We start from the raw sequence: 17,808 nt of genomic DNA on the forward strand, positions 1-17,808 counted from the left end.
CCGGCTCCAGCTTTTATTTCCAATAAAGGCTGAATAAAAGAACATGGGGCTCAGGATTTTGTTTTTACAAGTTATTGTTAGTTGTTGACAACATAAAGAGTCAATAAGGAAATAACCTTTGAAAGTACAGAATCAGGTTTAGAGAATGTTTGTTCGGTAGAAAAGAACTTGGTTATCTGCCAGATGTTATTTATATGTATATAAGAATATGACCTTTTGAACATGTCATTTTACATAATTATGGATAGTTTAGAATAAATTCAAAAAAATAGAATTGCTCAGCCACAGTATACATGTGTTTATAAATTTGAAAATATAGTATTAGCAATTTTTCCTCTCCAGGAATTCTGGTTTATAGCCCACTTGAAAATGAGGGCCTATTACTCTCTAGCCTCACCAATGTAATTTTTCATCAAACTTTTTGTTGTTGTTTTTATACTAATGGGTGAAAAAAGATTTTAGCGTGGCTTTACTTTGTATTTTTCTTATATTGATGGAGGTTGAGCCATTTTGTTTCCTTTTAAATGAACTGTATGTAATCATGTCTTACAAACATTTTTCAATTTCAAGTAGGAATTGTTATTTTATGATATAAAAAGAGAAGAATTTGAGGTAACCCTCCGTTTCATTTATTGTTAATAATACAAAATTGGTCTTAATTCTTCTTGGATACATGTATGTACATAAGTATAACAAAGGTTTTTCCTTTTTTCCGAAACGAAGTTTGGGAGTAATCAGTCCAAACCAGAGTTCACGGTGGACCTTAAGGGAGCAACCATCGAGATGGCTTCAAAGGATAAATCCAGCAAAAAGAATGTATTTGAGGTAATAAATTATTGTCTAAGTATAATCCTTATTCTTAACCATAGTAATTTTATGTTCTGAGTTATTGGGGAAGTTGTCTTTCAGTGTGACTAGTTAAGGCAGAGTTAGTCATTAAGTCAGTTTGTATTTGACTTAACTTTTAAGTCAAAAAAGCTGGTGTAAAGATCTAGCTTTATTTGCGTAAGTGATTAGATCTCAGACTTTATATTACAAGCCTTTGTTCCAAGTCTTCAATTTCCCTAGCAACAGTAAAAGGTGTGGTTCCCTTTACCCACAAAATCCAATATTAAAAAGTAAGTTAAAGCCTTCCCAGTGTCATAAAAAGCTCCCCACAGTAACACATACTTATTGCTGCCTAAGAGACCACCCCAAACTCAGTAGCCCAAGAAAAGACGCACGTTGTTTGCTCAGTTTGGCCTGCCCGGAGCGGAGTGGTGGTTCTGACCTCACTCAGGTCCGGTCACCAGGCTTCAGTCATCCAGCAGCTTGAGTAGGGCTGAACAGTCTAGTTGCCCTCTCTGGGCTCCTTCTCACTGGCTCTCTCCTTGTTCAGTGGAGCGACTCTAGGCTTCTTCATATTCAGGGCCAGAGTGGGAGCCTCGGGGCTTCTTGAGATCTGGATGAAGAGTCAAACACCAGTGTGCTCTGCGTCTTAAAGCAAGTCAGGTGGCTGGCCGAAAATTCAGGGTCCTCCTGCTGGTGGAGGAGTCGCGGTCACACTGTGTGTGGAAAGCAGAGGGGTGTTCATACCAGCTTTGCAAATAGCCTTCCTTTAGAGTCTCCTGTCTCAGGCCTTTTCTCCTGTTGTCCAGGGGGATTGGAAGAGTTGACGTTTCCCTAAGTGTTTCTGTCCTGTTGATTTTTACTCCTGATGAATCTACCTTCAGTACCAAGGGCTGCTAGTCTCTGCTTGTCAAATGTTTCCTCTCTTCCAAGACTCACAATAGAGATGTTGCAAGTTTATGCATTTAAAATAGCACCTGTTTCATGAAGCTGGAGTTAATATCATCTGTAAATTATTTCCCCACTAGATTATCCAAAAAGAAGAAAAAATTTTCAAGCAGAGACTGCATTTTTTGCTTGTTTTTATTTTTTTAGCATGTATCAAACTTTTATTTCATTCATTTTTAAAAATTAAATTATTTATTTTAATTGGAGGCTAATTACTTTACAATATTGTAGTGGTTTTTGCCATACAGTCACATGAATCAGCCATGGGTGTACATGTGTCCCCCATCCTGAACTTCCCTCCCACCTCCCTCCCCATCCCATCCCTCAGGGTTGTCCCAGTGCACCCGCCCTGAGTGCCCTGTCTCAGGCATCGAACCTGGACTGGTGATCTATTTCACACGTTTCAATGCTATTCTTAAGTGAGAACCTCTAACAGAACAGAGTATCTTATGTGCAGTGAATATTCACTATTGATTGATTGCTTGGGCTGCTCTCTAGGAAGAAATTCAGGGAAGGAAGTCACTGTTTCCTGAGGTAGCCTTGTTTCATTCCAGAATGAGGAGGGTCCCATGGCCAAATAAATTGGGGAAATAGTGTGTATTTTATTCCTCTGTTAGAAAACCACAGCGCACCCTGGAGGAACAAAACTCCAAGAAGTCTGGAAGGATAGAGTCTTGTTCAGATCTCCTCAATCCAGTATTTTCTAAATTAACGTCACATAATGAATCCTTTGTTTATTTTTTGAGGGATATCTTTTAAAACATTATTACAGGAGTTGTTTGAGGAATATATCTCAGAATGTTGTTTGAGAAGCATTGCCATATATTCCTCTGGGAAAAGGGAAATCAAACATTCACCAGCCAAAAAATAGAAGGAATGCTCTCTATGGCTAACTCAAAATCCTTCTTCAGTTGAACCAAGGATGTCATATGTAAATTTGTTATCACATTCATATAGAATCATACATAGTATCCTTACTTTAGTTCGTTCATGGTTTGATAGCTCAGTAATGTTTCTGTCTAAAGGGGATGTGAAAATTATTGTCTGTGCCCTCTCTTTGTACTAAGTCATTATATTTTCATACTAAGTAGGAAATATTGAAAGTCCAGCCCTTCTATATTCCCTGTCTACATTTATTTTTTTTAGCCAGAGAGAAAAAATTTCTCAAGTTTATGTAAAACTATCATAGGTTTTATTTCTTTACAAATTATATTTCAATTCTCATTTAAAATGCATAGCCTAGATACTTGAACTTGTTTTTAATGATGACATATATAAGATTTCAGCAGGTTTTGTGGTGTTTGTGTGATAGTTTGGTATCCTAAATTATTAGCTTTTCATTGAGAATGTATTGTGAGAAAAACATCATGTTTTGTAAAATAATTCAGCTGGTATTATTTTATACTGAGATAAAGGATAATGGCATCACTGTGGAATCTGTAACCTTGCATCACCATTAATAAAATATATGGCATCTCATCTTCTGCTGGTGGTTTAGTAGACTTTGAATTAAATCCATTTACTTGATTGAAAGTACTAACCTCATATATATATATTTTTTTCCCTTCTTTAAAGCTGAAAACCCGTCAAGGAACAGAATTGCTGATTCAGTCTGATAATGACACTGTTATCAATGATTGGTTTAAAGTTCTCAGTAGTACTATCAGTAATCAGGTATGTGTTTGACTTAGGGTTTATTTATTTATTTTTTTGACCTTAGAGCTGTTTAATCTTTCTTCCTTTTTTTTTTTGGCTATTTATTGTATGTCTAGTTTCCAATTTATGTGTGAAAAAATACTTTTTAAAAATGCATATTTGACAGTGATCAGTTTAGCAATTCCTGGGCCTGATGGGGCTTTCCTGTTGGCTCAGCGGTAAAGAATCCGTTCGCAATGCAGGAGACATAAGACATGCGGGTTTGATTGCTGGGTCAGGAAGCTCCCCTGGAGGAGGGCATGGCAAACCCGCTCCAGTGTTGTTGGCAGGAAATCCTGTGAACAGAGGAGCCTGATGGGTGACAGTCGATGGGGTCGCAAAGAGTTGGACATGACTCAGCCAGGAGCACATGAGAGGCTGATGAGTGATTTAGCATGCACATTTATAGGATGCTTGCCACCAGTAGATTTCACGTAACTGTCACGTGAGGCGTTGGTTCAAAAGCAGTTAGCGCCAGAGGCAGGGCCAGCCGCTATGCCCAGTCTGCTCTATTGTCATCTTGTCATCAACTGGATGTGCTGGAAATCATACCGTTTGGTGGAAACTGGTACTGAGCAAAATGGTGAGATGAATGAAGTCGTCTGGTCATTCGCACTTTCTCCTTCCTAGTACCTTTTCTACTTACAGTACCCTTGTGTTCGTGGTAAATTTCTTCTCATATGTATTATGCCTAAAAGAACTTCCTATTTATATTCTGAAGCTGAGTTAGTAAGAGCAGTAATAAACAACTTGAAGTTGCACTTTCTTAGATTGTATTCCTGCCCCCTCAGCATATGGGGACATGGCTCCTGATTAAGGATCATGTGTCAGTGACAGAAGTGAAAGGAAAGCGGATACTTAAAAGTATAATGATTTTAAACTAAATGGAGACAGAAGAAAGTTGGGGAGTCACTTGGTTTAGTAGAGATTGAGATGTGTCTCAGAGACTTTGTTGGTAATGCTTCATTATTAACAAGGTTTGTGATCATATCCAAGTGTTGTCTTTCTGTGGGTCTCAGTTTTTCTACTAAAAAAAAAAAAAAATTGGACTGGATTATCTCCAAGTATCCTTTTATGCTCCCAAATTTTGTGATTCACCCAATTTAGAACACTCAGATTTGAAATCTGAATTTTTTTTTTAACTCTTCCACCTCCAACTTTTACTCTTCTAGTAAATTATTCACCAGTCTAGATGTGAATTCTTCCTTTGCAGTCTGTAATACTGTATGAAATTTCTGAACCTTGTCTCTTTTCATTTATTTCTGAAACCACGGACAGGTCTTGAAATGTTTATACTAAGAGTAACCCCCGAACAGTTTTCATTATTTCATCTCACACCATCCCACACCAATCCATTCTTAATGCCACTACAGTATGAAACTTCCTAAGTCACTTTTATAATCCTCTCCTGCTTGGAAACCTGATATGATTCGTATTAAAGTTCAACAGCCTGAGCCCAGTCTGTCTATCCAGATGTACCTTTTCCTCTACCCAGAATGGGCTTTCCGCTCTAGTCACAGTAATCCATTCACTATCCTTTGAAAGCAAGGAATGCTGCTGTTCATTTACCAAACGTGTGAGTGCCTTACGCACCAGGATGTAGCAGCGTGCAGCCAGATGCACAGAGCTTACAGTCAAAGGCAGAAGATTACTGAAGACAGACAGCCGAACTGTTACTATAATGAACGTGTAAAGACTCTGATTAGGTAGAAGCTAATGCTAGTGGAGGGATCAAGGGAGGCCTTGCGGAGAAAGTGGTTTTTTAAATTAAGGCCTCCAGGTTCAGGGAATAAGCCAACTGAAAAGGGAGGACTATATTATTGATTATAAAAATTTTATATGTATACTGTTTGCAGATTAGCAAAAGATACTGAAGGCAAGAGATGGGCAAAACTTCTTCAGGGAAAAATAAAAAACTTTATTGAGAGACATTGCCAAATCTTAATTAAATGAGAAGTATATTATGTTCATGGATTAAAAGATTCAGTTATATAAAGATACAGTATTCTTCCAAATGATTTATACATTTTTAGGTTTGAGGTATTTGGATCTCCTTCAGAATCCCAGCAGGTTTTCTGATAGAACTTGACACGCTTTTTCTAAAATTCATTTAGAAATGCAAAGGGCTAAGGATATGCAAGACACCCTTGCAGAAGACTTGCAGTTTTGTATGTCAGGCCCTGATAAAGCTACCTATCCATAATGGGAGAGATACACAGACCTGTGGAACAGAATAAAGAAGCTGGAGACAGACCCACATACCTTTCAGTGTGCCAGGACAGGGCACGTGCTGGTCAGCTGGAGGCCCAAGGAGAAGCCGGAGCTTTTCCTTACACTGTGCACAGAAATGGATTCTTGGTGGAGTAAGGATCTCAGTGAAAGGCAGAGCAGTGTTTTCAGTTTTGAGAATTCAGTCTTCTTTTTAACTTGTAAAAGTAAACTTAGTTAGGCTTAAATGAGTTCTAGGGTCTGGGAGTAATGATGAACTGTTGACGCAATGTGCAGTTTTAAAAGACTGTTGCTGTGAAACAGTTAAGGTGCCACTGCAGGTAAGCTTTGTCTGTCCTGTTATCAACAATGTAGCCTCATCCTGATCTGTCACCGCAGGTTATAGCCTGACCTTCTAATGGTTATTACTGCCACTTGATCAAATGATTATTACTGTCACTTGAGGCAAGATAGTGTCACTATTAGTACAAACCCATTATCCTTGTGAATTATCAGTAATTTTTTTCTTTATTGAAATTCAGAGTTAATGCCATCAATGGGGGATAGAAAGTATTTTTTATAATATTTATCAAATATCTAAGTCATGGGTTCTGTATACTAAATCGTTCCTTAAAGTCATTTGGAAGAGTTGATCACTGATCATTCTGAGAATTGCATCTAAAGTAATCATAAAAGTAATATGTGTTTGGAAAATCTCTGCCTAACAGACAGTAGAACCCGATGAAGCAATTGAAGAGGAGATACCAGATTCACCAGGAATAGAAAAGCATGATAAAGAAAAGGACCAGAAGGAGCCGAAGAAATTGCGTTGTAAGTTTTTCTTTCCCAGTTTGCTAGTGGTTTGAGTGAGCTTATTATTCTCTTAGCTCTTCAAAGTTTTAAAGTAAAGATGTAAATGCTGGGTGGAATCACCGTGTTACAAGAGTTGTAAGAGTCAGTAGTTGCAGCCTCAGTGTTTCAGTGTTCCCTATCTTCATTTACTCACTGTAATTTTTCACCCTAATCATATGTACCCCCATGGCAGCATATATTGCATTACCTTTTCAAGAGAAAAAAAAAAATGCACACAACAGAATGCACTTATGTTGAGGTCTCTAGGAAGCTGAATTTTATGAACTGAAAAATATGTAATTACTGTTTGAGATCCTTACACGTTAAGAAGTCAAAAGTTAGGGGATATGTACCATAGATCCAACACCAGGCAGCCGCCTCTGACTCATAGGTGTCTGTGCAGGTAGGTGCGTGAATTTAACCTCCAGACAACAGAGTGAGCCAGCAGTTTCAGGGCTTGCATTTTCTCAAGCAGGCCTCTTGCAAATTACATAGTTTAAACAGGCCGTTAGCCATGACTCTGAACTTTGTTAAATCTATTTGAACAAATCCACATTTAACTCAGAACTTTTGGTCTTCACAGTAACTGAAGGAGTAGAAAAATCAATTCTTTTGTTCTTTTACATTCTAATTGTTCAGGCCTATTACTGACACTGTCACCGTATAACAGTGTAAACACATGAAAATTTTGTTTTAATCCTTTCCTCACATATTGTTTGTGCTCTCAGCTTTCTTCACATATAGTTATTTTCAAGAAATTTACTTTTCAAATTTGTGTTATGGTAATCAAAAAAGAAATCAGGACTACAAGAAATGTAGAACATTTTCCAGGTGATCCCATCCTTAGCTCAGGGTAGGGATACTTACGATGAGTCTGAGTTCAGCTTGAAGCACAAATAATGGTGATGGATATGTATATACATACATGTGTGTACATATGAGTACATCTTTATATATATGTATACATACACAACCCCCAGCTCCCCATTCAGTAAGGATAGAGAAGGTTGGAGGCTTTGTTTATGTTTTATAGGATGGTTTCTTTACTTTTTGCTCTTCATTTTATGCTCTAATACTGGGGGATAGTCTAAGACTATACATAGTATCTTTTATTAAATAATGAGTATATATTAGAATAACTTACAGATGTCTTGGCACACGTACCAAAGAAGGCACTGTTTGTGGCCAGTGTTTAGTGATAGAAATGGAATGTTTTGTGTGGTGTATTACTTTGAAATTGGGTCTGTGTTAATTTAATTCTTCATGAGTTACTCTTAAACCATATTAAATTTAGAATAGTTGATTTACTGTGATTTTTATATATGAGATTAATACATTTTGAATGCTAGGTGGAAAAATTTTTGTCAAAAAAGCCTTTTTCTTATGAAATGCTTAATATCTATCTGTCTTAAGCCACAAAAGTATCTAGCATAGATTCTTCAGAACAGAAAAAAACCAAGAAAAACTTGAAGAAGTTTCTTACACGACGCCCCACTTTGCAAGCTGTTCGTGAAAAAGGTTATATTAAAGGTAGGTAGAAGTGATGTTTATAGCAATGAACTTTGGCCAGAATCAGAAATAAGACATTTTACATTGATAGCTGAGTAATTTCGAAACAGTAAAAATGTTTTCATTCGTTATTCGTTATCAGTTCAGTGATTGCAATACATTTGAGTAATTAAAATTGATTTTTAAATGCATGTGAGTTTAAAGCATTGAACAGACATAAATACCAAATTCAGTTTTTAGAAACCCTGCACCAGAGGAACTACACAGATGTGATGGGTTGGGTGGCAGACTTTCAAAGTGACAATTAAGATTTTTAGTTTTGAGATACACAGATCAGAAGAAATATTGAATAGTCACTAACAGTAGGAAAAAAGAAAGATAATGAACAATTTTATTCTTGATTGTTTGCCTTCAATTCTCATTTAAGGTAGTTACAAAATTAGTATAAAGTGTTTTTTCCTAACTAATTTTTATATTTTCTTCAAGTGTAAGAGTCACAATTCACTAATAAGATCTTTTAATATTCTTTAAAATAACATGTGCTGTGTATACCTTTAATTCTTAAAAGTGTGTTTAATTTCAAAGGTAGAATTTTCTAATACCTAACTCAAAAAACATTTGTTCATCAGTAAAAAAATATAATAAAAGGTAGCATAATATATATATTATGCCTCTCTTTTGTGAAGATTCTAACAGAGACTATTGTTGGGACATCTGTTTGCAGAGCATCTAAACTAAAATATACAAATAAGTTTCAGTAAACATTACTTTGTGTAAAGTGGATAACTAAAGAGAACCTACTGTAGAGCACAGGGAACTCTACTTGATGCTCTATAGTGGCCTATAGGGGAAAAGAATCTAAAAAAGAGTGAATATATGTATGTGTAACTGCGTCATTTTGCTGTTATACCTGAAATTAACACAACCTTGTAAATCAACTACAGTCCAATGAAAATGTTTAAAAGCAAAGCATTTGCTGGGGAAAAAAGAAACTTCTATAAAGCTGAGATACAGGCAAGATAACTTAAAATAGTGATGAGTTCCACAAAGAATTGAACACAGTGATAAAATAGAGTGACTAGAATTGGGTTACCTTAGGTAGCATAGTCCGGAGAAGGCAATGGCACCCCACTCCAGTACTCTTGCCTGGAAAATCCTATGAACGAAGGAGCCTGGTAGGCTGCAGTCCATGGGGTCGCTAAGAGTCGGATACGACTGAGCGACTTCCCTTTCACTTTTCACTTTCATGCATTGGAGAAGGAAATGGCAACCCACTCCAGTGTTCTTGCCTGGAGAATCCCAGAGACGGGGGAGCCTGGTGGGCTGCCATCTCTGGGGTCACACAGAGTTGGACACGACTGAAGTGACTTAGCAGTAGCAGTAGGTAGCATAGTCAGAGGGTTGTTTTTTTTCTTCCCCAATATTTATTTGGCTGCTCTGGGACTTTGTTGTGGCACACGGGATCTTCAGTTGCAACATGTGAACTCTTAGCTGCAGCTTGGGAAGTCTTAGTTGCAGCATGTGAGCTCTAGTTCCCCAGCCAGGGATTGAACCTGGGCCCCCTGCATTGGAAGCATGGAGTCTTAGCCACTGGATCACCAGGAAAGTCCCAAAGAAGGTTCGTCTCAGGAGGTGACATATTAGCTGAGACCAGGAGTGATGAGAAGGAGCTCCATTTGGGGGGCAAGATTGATCCTGTCCTCTGCACAGGATGAGAAAGTAAGAAGGGAGTCAGGGACTTCCCTGATGGTCCAGTTCTTAGCACTTTGTGCTTTCAATTGCCAAGTGCAATTGAAAAGGTTCAGTCCCTGGTCAGGGAACTGAGATCCTGAAAGCCGCGAGGTGTGGCCACCAAAAACAAGAGCAGAGGAGCCAGGCAGGAGTGAGGGAAGGTGTTCCTGGAGCTGCACGAAGAAGGAAAACCGTGTGGCGAAGTACAGTTGGAAGCAGTCAGCAAAGTGCAGATGAGACAGGCGTGTGTCGTGGTGAGGGCACCTTTGCAAGGACACCTTCTGTTGCGCTCCCAGTGGTTTAGCCTCTGTATGACCTATTATTTCTTAAAATCTCTTCCAGATCAGGTATTTGGAGCCAATCTTTCTAATCTGTGTCAGAGAGAGAATAGCACAGTGCCAAAATTTGTGAAATTATGCATTGAACATGTCGAGCAATATGGTAAGAAAAAAATTTTTTTTAATGTTAAGCACACCAGCCCACTGTTTTGCCATTCAAACCCCTAGGATTTTTGATTTTAAGTGTTGGAACCAGAAGTTCTTTTTAGTTGTAAGTTGTCAAGAAACGTATGTTTTGCAAAAAAAAGAAAAACTTACTCTTTTGTACAGACTAAGACCTTTGCAGTCATCTGTTGAATGTTCAGTACTTAGGGCTGATTAAGGATATGGTATTCCTTGAAGCCATTTGGAGTTGACATTTGCTTAAAATGAAAGTGGTGATTGTGAAACAGTGTTTATTAAGAAATGATTGGACAGTATTGGAGATGGTGTTTACTTACCAAGAGAAACTTTCTTCTGTTTATAATAAAAATGAGATGACCTTCCAAAACTGCTAAGTCAACTATAAAGTGTCCAAATAGACAAATCCTCTTTATATCATTTCTTGTAAAAGAAGACTTAAATTAATTTCTGTTTTGGTTAATTTTAGCATGTTATTTATTAGTGTTATTTATACTAGCTTTTAAAATAACAGTATCTTGACTGCAGTCACATTAACTTCCATCAGTATGTCATCAAAAAAATCTTGTGTAATAAAAATGTTTGCATAAAATGTAATTACTGCTGCTTACGGATCTCTTGTCTGATCTTTATCAGCCTGACAATAGAGAAGCCATGGTCCTTGCCTTTACTGGAAGTTAAATGAATAATAAGCACATTAGATAATGTTAATATGTGCATCATCATTTATTGAATATTTGAACTTCGGGGGATTTCATTGTGTGAATTTCAAGTGATTCTGTTTTACATAATAAATAACAAATTAATAGCTATCTCAAACGATCAGTTGTTATAGAACCATCATTTTAGTTGCTGGCTTGTATTAAGTTTATTGGGCTTCTCTGGTGGCTCAGATGGTAAAGAATCTGCCTGCAGTGCAGGAGACCCAGGTTTGATTCCTGGGTTGGGAAGATCCTCTGGAGAAGGGAATGGCTACCCACTCCAGTATTCTTGCCTGGAGAATTCCATGGACAGAGGAGCCTCGTGGGTTACAGTCAATCTATGGGGGTCCCAAACAGTAGGACATGACTGAGCGAGTAACACTTCACTTCATATTAAGTTTATTATAAACACTGACTCTTGAGTCCTTTGGACTGCAAGGAGATCAAGCCAGTCGGTCCTAAAGGAAATCAACCCTAAATATTCATTGGAGGGACTAATGTTGAAGCTCCAATACTTTGGCCACCTGATGCGAAGAGCTACTTCTTGGAAAAGACTGTGATTGCTGGGAAGGGTTGAGGGCAGCAGTAGAAGAGGAAGGCAGCAGAAGATGAGGTGGTTAGGTAGCATCACCGACTCAATGGACATGAATTTGGGCAAATTCTGGGATGGCAACCCACTCCAGTACTTTTGCCTGGAAAATCCCATGGACGGAGGAGCCTGGTGGGCTGCAGTCCATCGGGTCGCTAAGAGTCGGACATGACTGAGCGACTTCACGTTCACTTTTCACTTTCATGCATTGGAGAAGGAAATGGCAACCCACTCCAGTGTTCTTGCCTGGAGAATCCCAGGGACGGGGGAGCCTGGTGGGCTGCCGTCTGTGGGGTCACACAGAGTCGGACATGACTGAAGCGACTTAGCAGCAGCAGCAGCAGCAGTGAAGGACAGGGAAGGCTGGTGTGTTGCAGTCCATGGGGTCATAAAGAGTTGGATTCGACTTAGCAACTGAACAACAGCAATAATTTGACAAACATTTTTTAGAGGGTGCCTTAATACGTACATTTATACTATCAAATGATATACAAAGAGATGGGTAGGCTGATTTTATCTACCAGCTTTCTTTACTGTTTGATTTATCCTCAAGTGTTTGCTGAAGTTTCTCATAAATTGTTAGTATTTCAAGGTTGAGATGACTTCTGTGAGGTCCACAGTCTGCATGATAAGGTAGATTTGTTGCTGTTTACCAAACAATTCAGAGTGAATCTCCACCCCTCTTTCCCTGCCAAGTAGCTATAAAAAGCCATTGAGAGGAAAAGAGAAATTTTATTTTAGGCTAAATGTTAATAAATAAGAATTCTAAGACGTGAAAGCATCTGTAGAGGAGGCCAACAAGAACTTCAATCTGAATTATTGTCATTTGTCTCTTAGGGCTGGATGTTGATGGGATTTACAGAGTTAGTGGCAACCTAGCAGTGATCCAGAAGCTGAGGTTTGCAGTCAATCACGGTGAGGTCATATTCCCTGTTGTTATATACAGAGGAATCACTCATACTGTTAGAATTGGTTTAAAATAATTTCCAAGAATTTCTTTTTCCTTCTGTTTTACAGATGAGAAATTGGACTTGAAGGATAGTAAATGGGAAGATATTCATGTCATCACTGGAGCCCTCAAAATGTTTTTTCGAGAATTACCGGAACCTCTCTTTACGTTTAATCATTTTAATGATTTTGTTAATGCAATTAGTAAGTACGTAGTTGCACTCAGTTTTCCCCACAGATGTTGAAAACCCTCTGTACATACAGATTAAGCTACTGCAATTCCTTTTGGTCTTACTTGAAACAAATTTTTTTCAGAATTGCTTCACTCCAGAAATTTTAAATATGACCACCAGGTGTCACTGCGTAACACCAAATACCAGGTTCCAAAACCCTGTCACCGCTTTCAGTTTCTTGCAGACTCTCCATTCGTTGTCTTTTTTTCAGAACAAGAACCACGACAGCGTGTCTCTGCTGTGAAGGACCTGATCAAACAGTTGCCAAAGCCAAATCAGGACACAATGCAGATTCTCTTCAGACATCTCAAAAGGTAAGAGTCTCACGGCAGGAGAGAAGGAGTAATTGGGGAAAAAGAAGGTCAGAGAAGTGCACAGGTATGATATGTGGTGTGGGACCCCCCGGGGCCAGGCGACCAGACCCAGGTTCAGAGCCCAGCTGTGCTGTTCTGCTGTTTTTGTAACATAAGAAAGATAATGTCTCTGAACCCCGGTTCCTTGTAGGTAACATGGTTTGGTATAAAGAATACATTAAAGTTAATTTTATATGTGAAACTTTTATTAATATATAATGCCTAGCATATTGTAAGTGTTCAGAAATAGTTGCTCAAGTTAATTATTATGGAGATGAGATTGGTTATTAAGTGAGGAATATTCATTTACCTTAAAGTCGGGGTAATTAGGTCTAAATTACCATATAGTTACTTTAAAACTTCGGATGGGAAGAAGACCAGTTTACTAAAGTAAGTGATCACAGCGTGAGATTTTTTTTTTAATAGCAAAAATGAGTAAAATTCAAAGTTTATTCTCTGTGCTCTAATAAGATTTCCCCATCACTTCAGTGGGGGAATCATTGTCACCTGAATTATAGCAGGTGTTCAGTTATACCTGTCACCTAAGTTTATCCAAAAGAAAACTTTCCATATTATTCAGACTGAATTCTGTTTGGTTAAATAGTTTATATGTACCTTAGGGAAATGAGCATTATTTCTCTTTGCTCAATGTAAACTGTTTAAAACACTGAAGAGTTTCCCCAATTTTTAAATTTTCTCTTTTAACAATTTTATTTTCCTCTTAGAGTTATAGAAAATGGAGAAAAAAACCGAATGACCTATCAGAGCATAGCGATTGTTTTTGGTCCCACTCTGCTCAAGCCAGAGAAGGAGACTGGTAACATAGCAGTCCATACTGTCTACCAGAATCAGATCGTAGAATTAATTCTTCTCGAGATAAATTCAATCTTTGGACGCTGACACTTACTGAAGACAACCTGTGGAATAGAAGCTGGATTTCATCAGATTCCAGATCCTTGTACCTGACGTATCTTATGTTTGGACCAAGCAGTGACTCTTTGATTTTGCACTTTTCTGAGGGATCAGAAGGGAAGGGAAGAGTCCAGAGGTGTGTTAGGCCCTCATATTTGCTGCTTTGTTGCAAGTTGATAAACCTGTGTGTACCTTTGAATTAATTTTATCCTGAATGTTTTCATTTCACACTCTGAATTTCAGTTAAAAAAAAAAAAAATCAAAACTTGTGATTCTAACCAGTCATATACACTGGATAATTTGGTAAGAATACATTTTTTTTTCTCCTTAAACTGGATAATGTAGAATTTCTTCTCATGATTTGATAGGTTCATTACTTGATAGAACAACGCTTACAATCAGTTATTTTGAAAACGCTCCTGGGCATTTAAAACAAAGTGAAGTATGTCTGTTTCGAAACCTGTGTATTTCTTTCCCAGGGTTTCTGCATGCAGTGGCAGTCTGAGTGCTAGGACTCATTACAACCCAGACACCATCCCTTGATGAAGGCTGGGTGTCTTCACTGTGTAACACAGCAGCACACTAATAGTACTTAAAACACTGTGATATACTAGAGTTGAATTTAGCATAAGCCAGTTCAGGGTATTTTGGGGCTGTCTATACTACACTGACTTGTAGCTAACAATCCTAATTCTCTCTAGTGCCATATTGAGTTCTTGGTATGACCCTGTGGAGAAACCAACTTTCTTTGATGTAAGTTCAGGCTGAAGACTGTCCTTTAGCTTATGTATATAATTGTGTTGTATAGTCTCAGAATACATTCTAACCCTTTGTTTCTAATCACGATACTGGTAATTCTTCTCCATGAATATTAGGTTTCCTCCAGAAACAGGCCGTTATTTGAGGAGGTTAACTGTGTGCACTTTTAGATTTTAATTACATTTACAGCAAATCACTGTAATGCAAATGGTACTGGAAAAATGCTGAATAGACTTGCTAAATGGTAAATGCACTACAAGAGGAACCTTTTAGATTATTTAATATGTACAGAATACATTAGAAAAAATTTATTACAGAATTCTAACTCTGCAGTATGAATAGTGGAAACCCATATGTAAATTAGATAGAAGTCAGATTGAAAACGACATTGCTAAATCTGAGAATTTCTTTTTACATTACTAATGACTAATGTAGATCAGTTTGTATAATAAAACAGGGTTTGGAAGGTTTTGTTACAGAGAGCATGGTCTGCTGAAGATTTTTTTAAAATGTATTTTTCTAGATTAACTGCTGTAAATGAAATGTCTAATCCGAATAAAGAAAACTATAAGGTTTAGAGATTTTTTCCATTGGAAATGTGCATTTTGGTTTTTAATTTCGTTTTGTTTTTGCATTTACTGGCACACTTTTTATAATACCTCATTTTAAAAAAACCAAGTGAATCTGACATTTCCTGTGGCAAATACGTCTCCCTCATGTCACGCCTTTTCTGCTCCCCACCTCACTAGTGCCCTCTCCATCCCCCTGCGCCCCCACCCCCTCCAGTCTGTTTCTTCATCAGTATCTGAAAGTGAATGATTAGTAACCAAGACTCTTCTTCTTAGGATCACAATTACAATTTGCAGATTCGCTTTCTTGGGAACAAATATTTTTTGTATGACCTAAAAACCTTTCGCCTGAGTTTTGTGGTAAAAGTATTGTTTGTGGTTGTGATCTTATTAAATTGATAACAAACTAAGCTATTTGACAGCAGTGGGAAAGCAGATTGTTTGGGCAGGGAGAAAAATCCCCCAGATAAGAATGTTTATATTTGCCTAAAGATGTCCATAACCATATACAGTATGCCCTAGGCCTGGCCTGTGTAGTGATTGTATGCCAGGAAAACAATTAGATGCAAATCAGTGATGTTCTTTCTCTTGGTAGTTACAACATATCAAAGAATAAAATTGTCCTGTGTTTCTTGTTTCAAAGTACACGTGTGTATGTGAAGTCTTAAATGTTTTAATAGTCCACGGCTAATCAGCTTATTGTAATATTGTATGTACAATGAGATCAATGTCTTGTGTTTTCATCCTCTGTGAATTAAAAGTTCTCACTTGTTTTGTCATAACAAAACCAGTAATTTTTCCTGTCTTGATAGCTTGATTTTTAGTAGAAAATATATTAAAGGCTGAAATAAATTGTCAGTGAAATTTCATTTACTAATAAGACTTTCCTTCAGAGTGTCATTTAAAAAACAATAGTTGGAAATGGAAAGAAAAAAGTGTATTTAGGTATGTTGTTCTATTTCAATACAAGAAAATACTATTTAAATTTTACTGCCATAAGAAATTTTGCCTTTTACTTTAGAAAAAGTTAATTAAGAAAAAAAGCAGTGTTACCTTTTAGGTAGAGGCAAACCTATAGACATTTTTTTTCTTATGTGAAAAGCACAAATGGAATAGTTCAGCCACTTTGGGCATAGACAGTTGTGTTAATATATGCATACACACGTATATGTGTGTGTAGATTGTTCAGTTGCTAAGTCCTGTCCAGTGTTTTGCCACCCAGTGGACTGCGTCATGCCAGGCTCCTCTGTTCATGGGGTTTCCGGGGCAAGAATACTGGAGTGGGTTGCCATTTCCTTCTGCTGGGATCTTCCTGACCCAGGAATCAAACCCGTGTGTCATACATTGGCAGATGGATTCTTTGCCATTGAGCCACCAGGGAAGCCCGAATGTGTCATTGCTTACATACAAATGAAAACTCATCATTAATAATAGTGGTAGATACCTGGAGACCTTTGTACTATTTTAATTTTATCCCATGGTACTTTATAAACCTGTAATATTAAATATTAAGATAGCAGTGAGAGGAAAAAAAGGTTATTCCATAATTGTGCCCCGAGATTTCTTTCTCAGTTCATGGGAGAGGCTTCTGATTAAATGTTTACACATGCCGTTTTTCACAACACTGATCTCTCCAGCATCTTTGAGCATTTAGAAGAAATACATAGAGGAACCTACAACATGCGTATTTAGTGAAAAAGAAATCAGAATAGTCAGATGATGGGTATCATCTTCTCATTGGTCTTATAAAAGTCAACTACTCCAATATTGCATCCATAATGGGTAGAAAATAATATTTTATTAAGTTTCCTGGTCTCTCAACTCCAGCCTTCTGCACTAACGATCCTCATTTATAGAAAGCATGCCTAGTTTGACCGAGGTGTTTTAATTAGCGAGTTCAGCGTGTTTGTTACAGTCCCTGAGGTGGGGCATCGTTTCTGTTTTTGTTTTTAAACGGTATTCCAGTATAACTAATACAATCATGTTACCTGCAACTTCAGTTTGAAACCAAAAAAGAAAAAAAAAGGCAAAGGGGCTGCAAAACAAGATCAGTAGCCTTACAATGATGGTGATTAGAATCTCTTGAAAATTCACAAGCCCGGAGCCCAGGCACTGCGAAGTCAGCCCTAGGCCTTGGCAGAGAACGGGACGTCCAGAATGCTAATAAGACCGTCTGTAGCTACGGAAGGCAGGGAGTTCTCCTGAAGAATCTCAATTAGGCTTCTCAACTGAAATTTTGTGGACCAGGGGTGGCTGTAAGTGTATTCAGCTGGACTGATCTTTTTTCAGATTAGCCTTATGTGACTGTGTCACCTAAATGAATTCTTTCATTTCCTTCATTGCTTCCCTTCTCCTGCAGGAAAAAAAAAACAACACCAAAATGCAAAAAGCACTTTCATGATACTCATAAACAGAGCACATCGAGAACAAGGTAACTGTTTAATGCACTGCCACAATATGAGTCCAGAAAAGTTTGGTTTCTTAATTTTTCTCATCAACCCGATCTTCCCTTCAT

At 37.8% G+C, this 17,808-nt stretch overlaps 1 protein-coding gene across 4 annotated transcripts in view; it reads left to right on the forward strand.

Moving 5' to 3' along the window:
- ARHGAP12 (Rho GTPase activating protein 12) overlaps window positions 1-16,079 on the forward strand; it is a 99,715-nt gene extending 83,636 nt beyond the window's left edge. For all 4 annotated transcript variants that reach the window (XM_068987871.1, XM_068987872.1, XM_068987873.1 and 1 more), the window contains 9 exons: window positions 724-825; window positions 3,352-3,450; window positions 6,408-6,510; window positions 7,945-8,061; window positions 10,114-10,212; window positions 12,357-12,434; window positions 12,537-12,671; window positions 12,912-13,014; window positions 13,779-16,079. In XM_068987871.1, coding sequence (XP_068843972.1) covers window positions 724-825; window positions 3,352-3,450; window positions 6,408-6,510; window positions 7,945-8,061; window positions 10,114-10,212; window positions 12,357-12,434; window positions 12,537-12,671; window positions 12,912-13,014; window positions 13,779-13,953 — 1,011 coding nt within the window. In that variant the 3' untranslated portion in view covers window positions 13,954-16,079. The remainder of the gene's footprint in view (window positions 1-723; window positions 826-3,351; window positions 3,451-6,407; window positions 6,511-7,944; window positions 8,062-10,113; window positions 10,213-12,356; window positions 12,435-12,536; window positions 12,672-12,911; window positions 13,015-13,778) is intronic.
- Window positions 16,080-17,808: the final 1,729 nt, after the last annotated feature.

Source organism: Capricornis sumatraensis, chromosome 15, assembly GCF_032405125.1.
Source record: "Capricornis sumatraensis isolate serow.1 chromosome 15, serow.2, whole genome shotgun sequence".
Classification (NCBI taxonomy): Eukaryota; Metazoa; Chordata; class Mammalia; order Artiodactyla; family Bovidae; genus Capricornis; species Capricornis sumatraensis.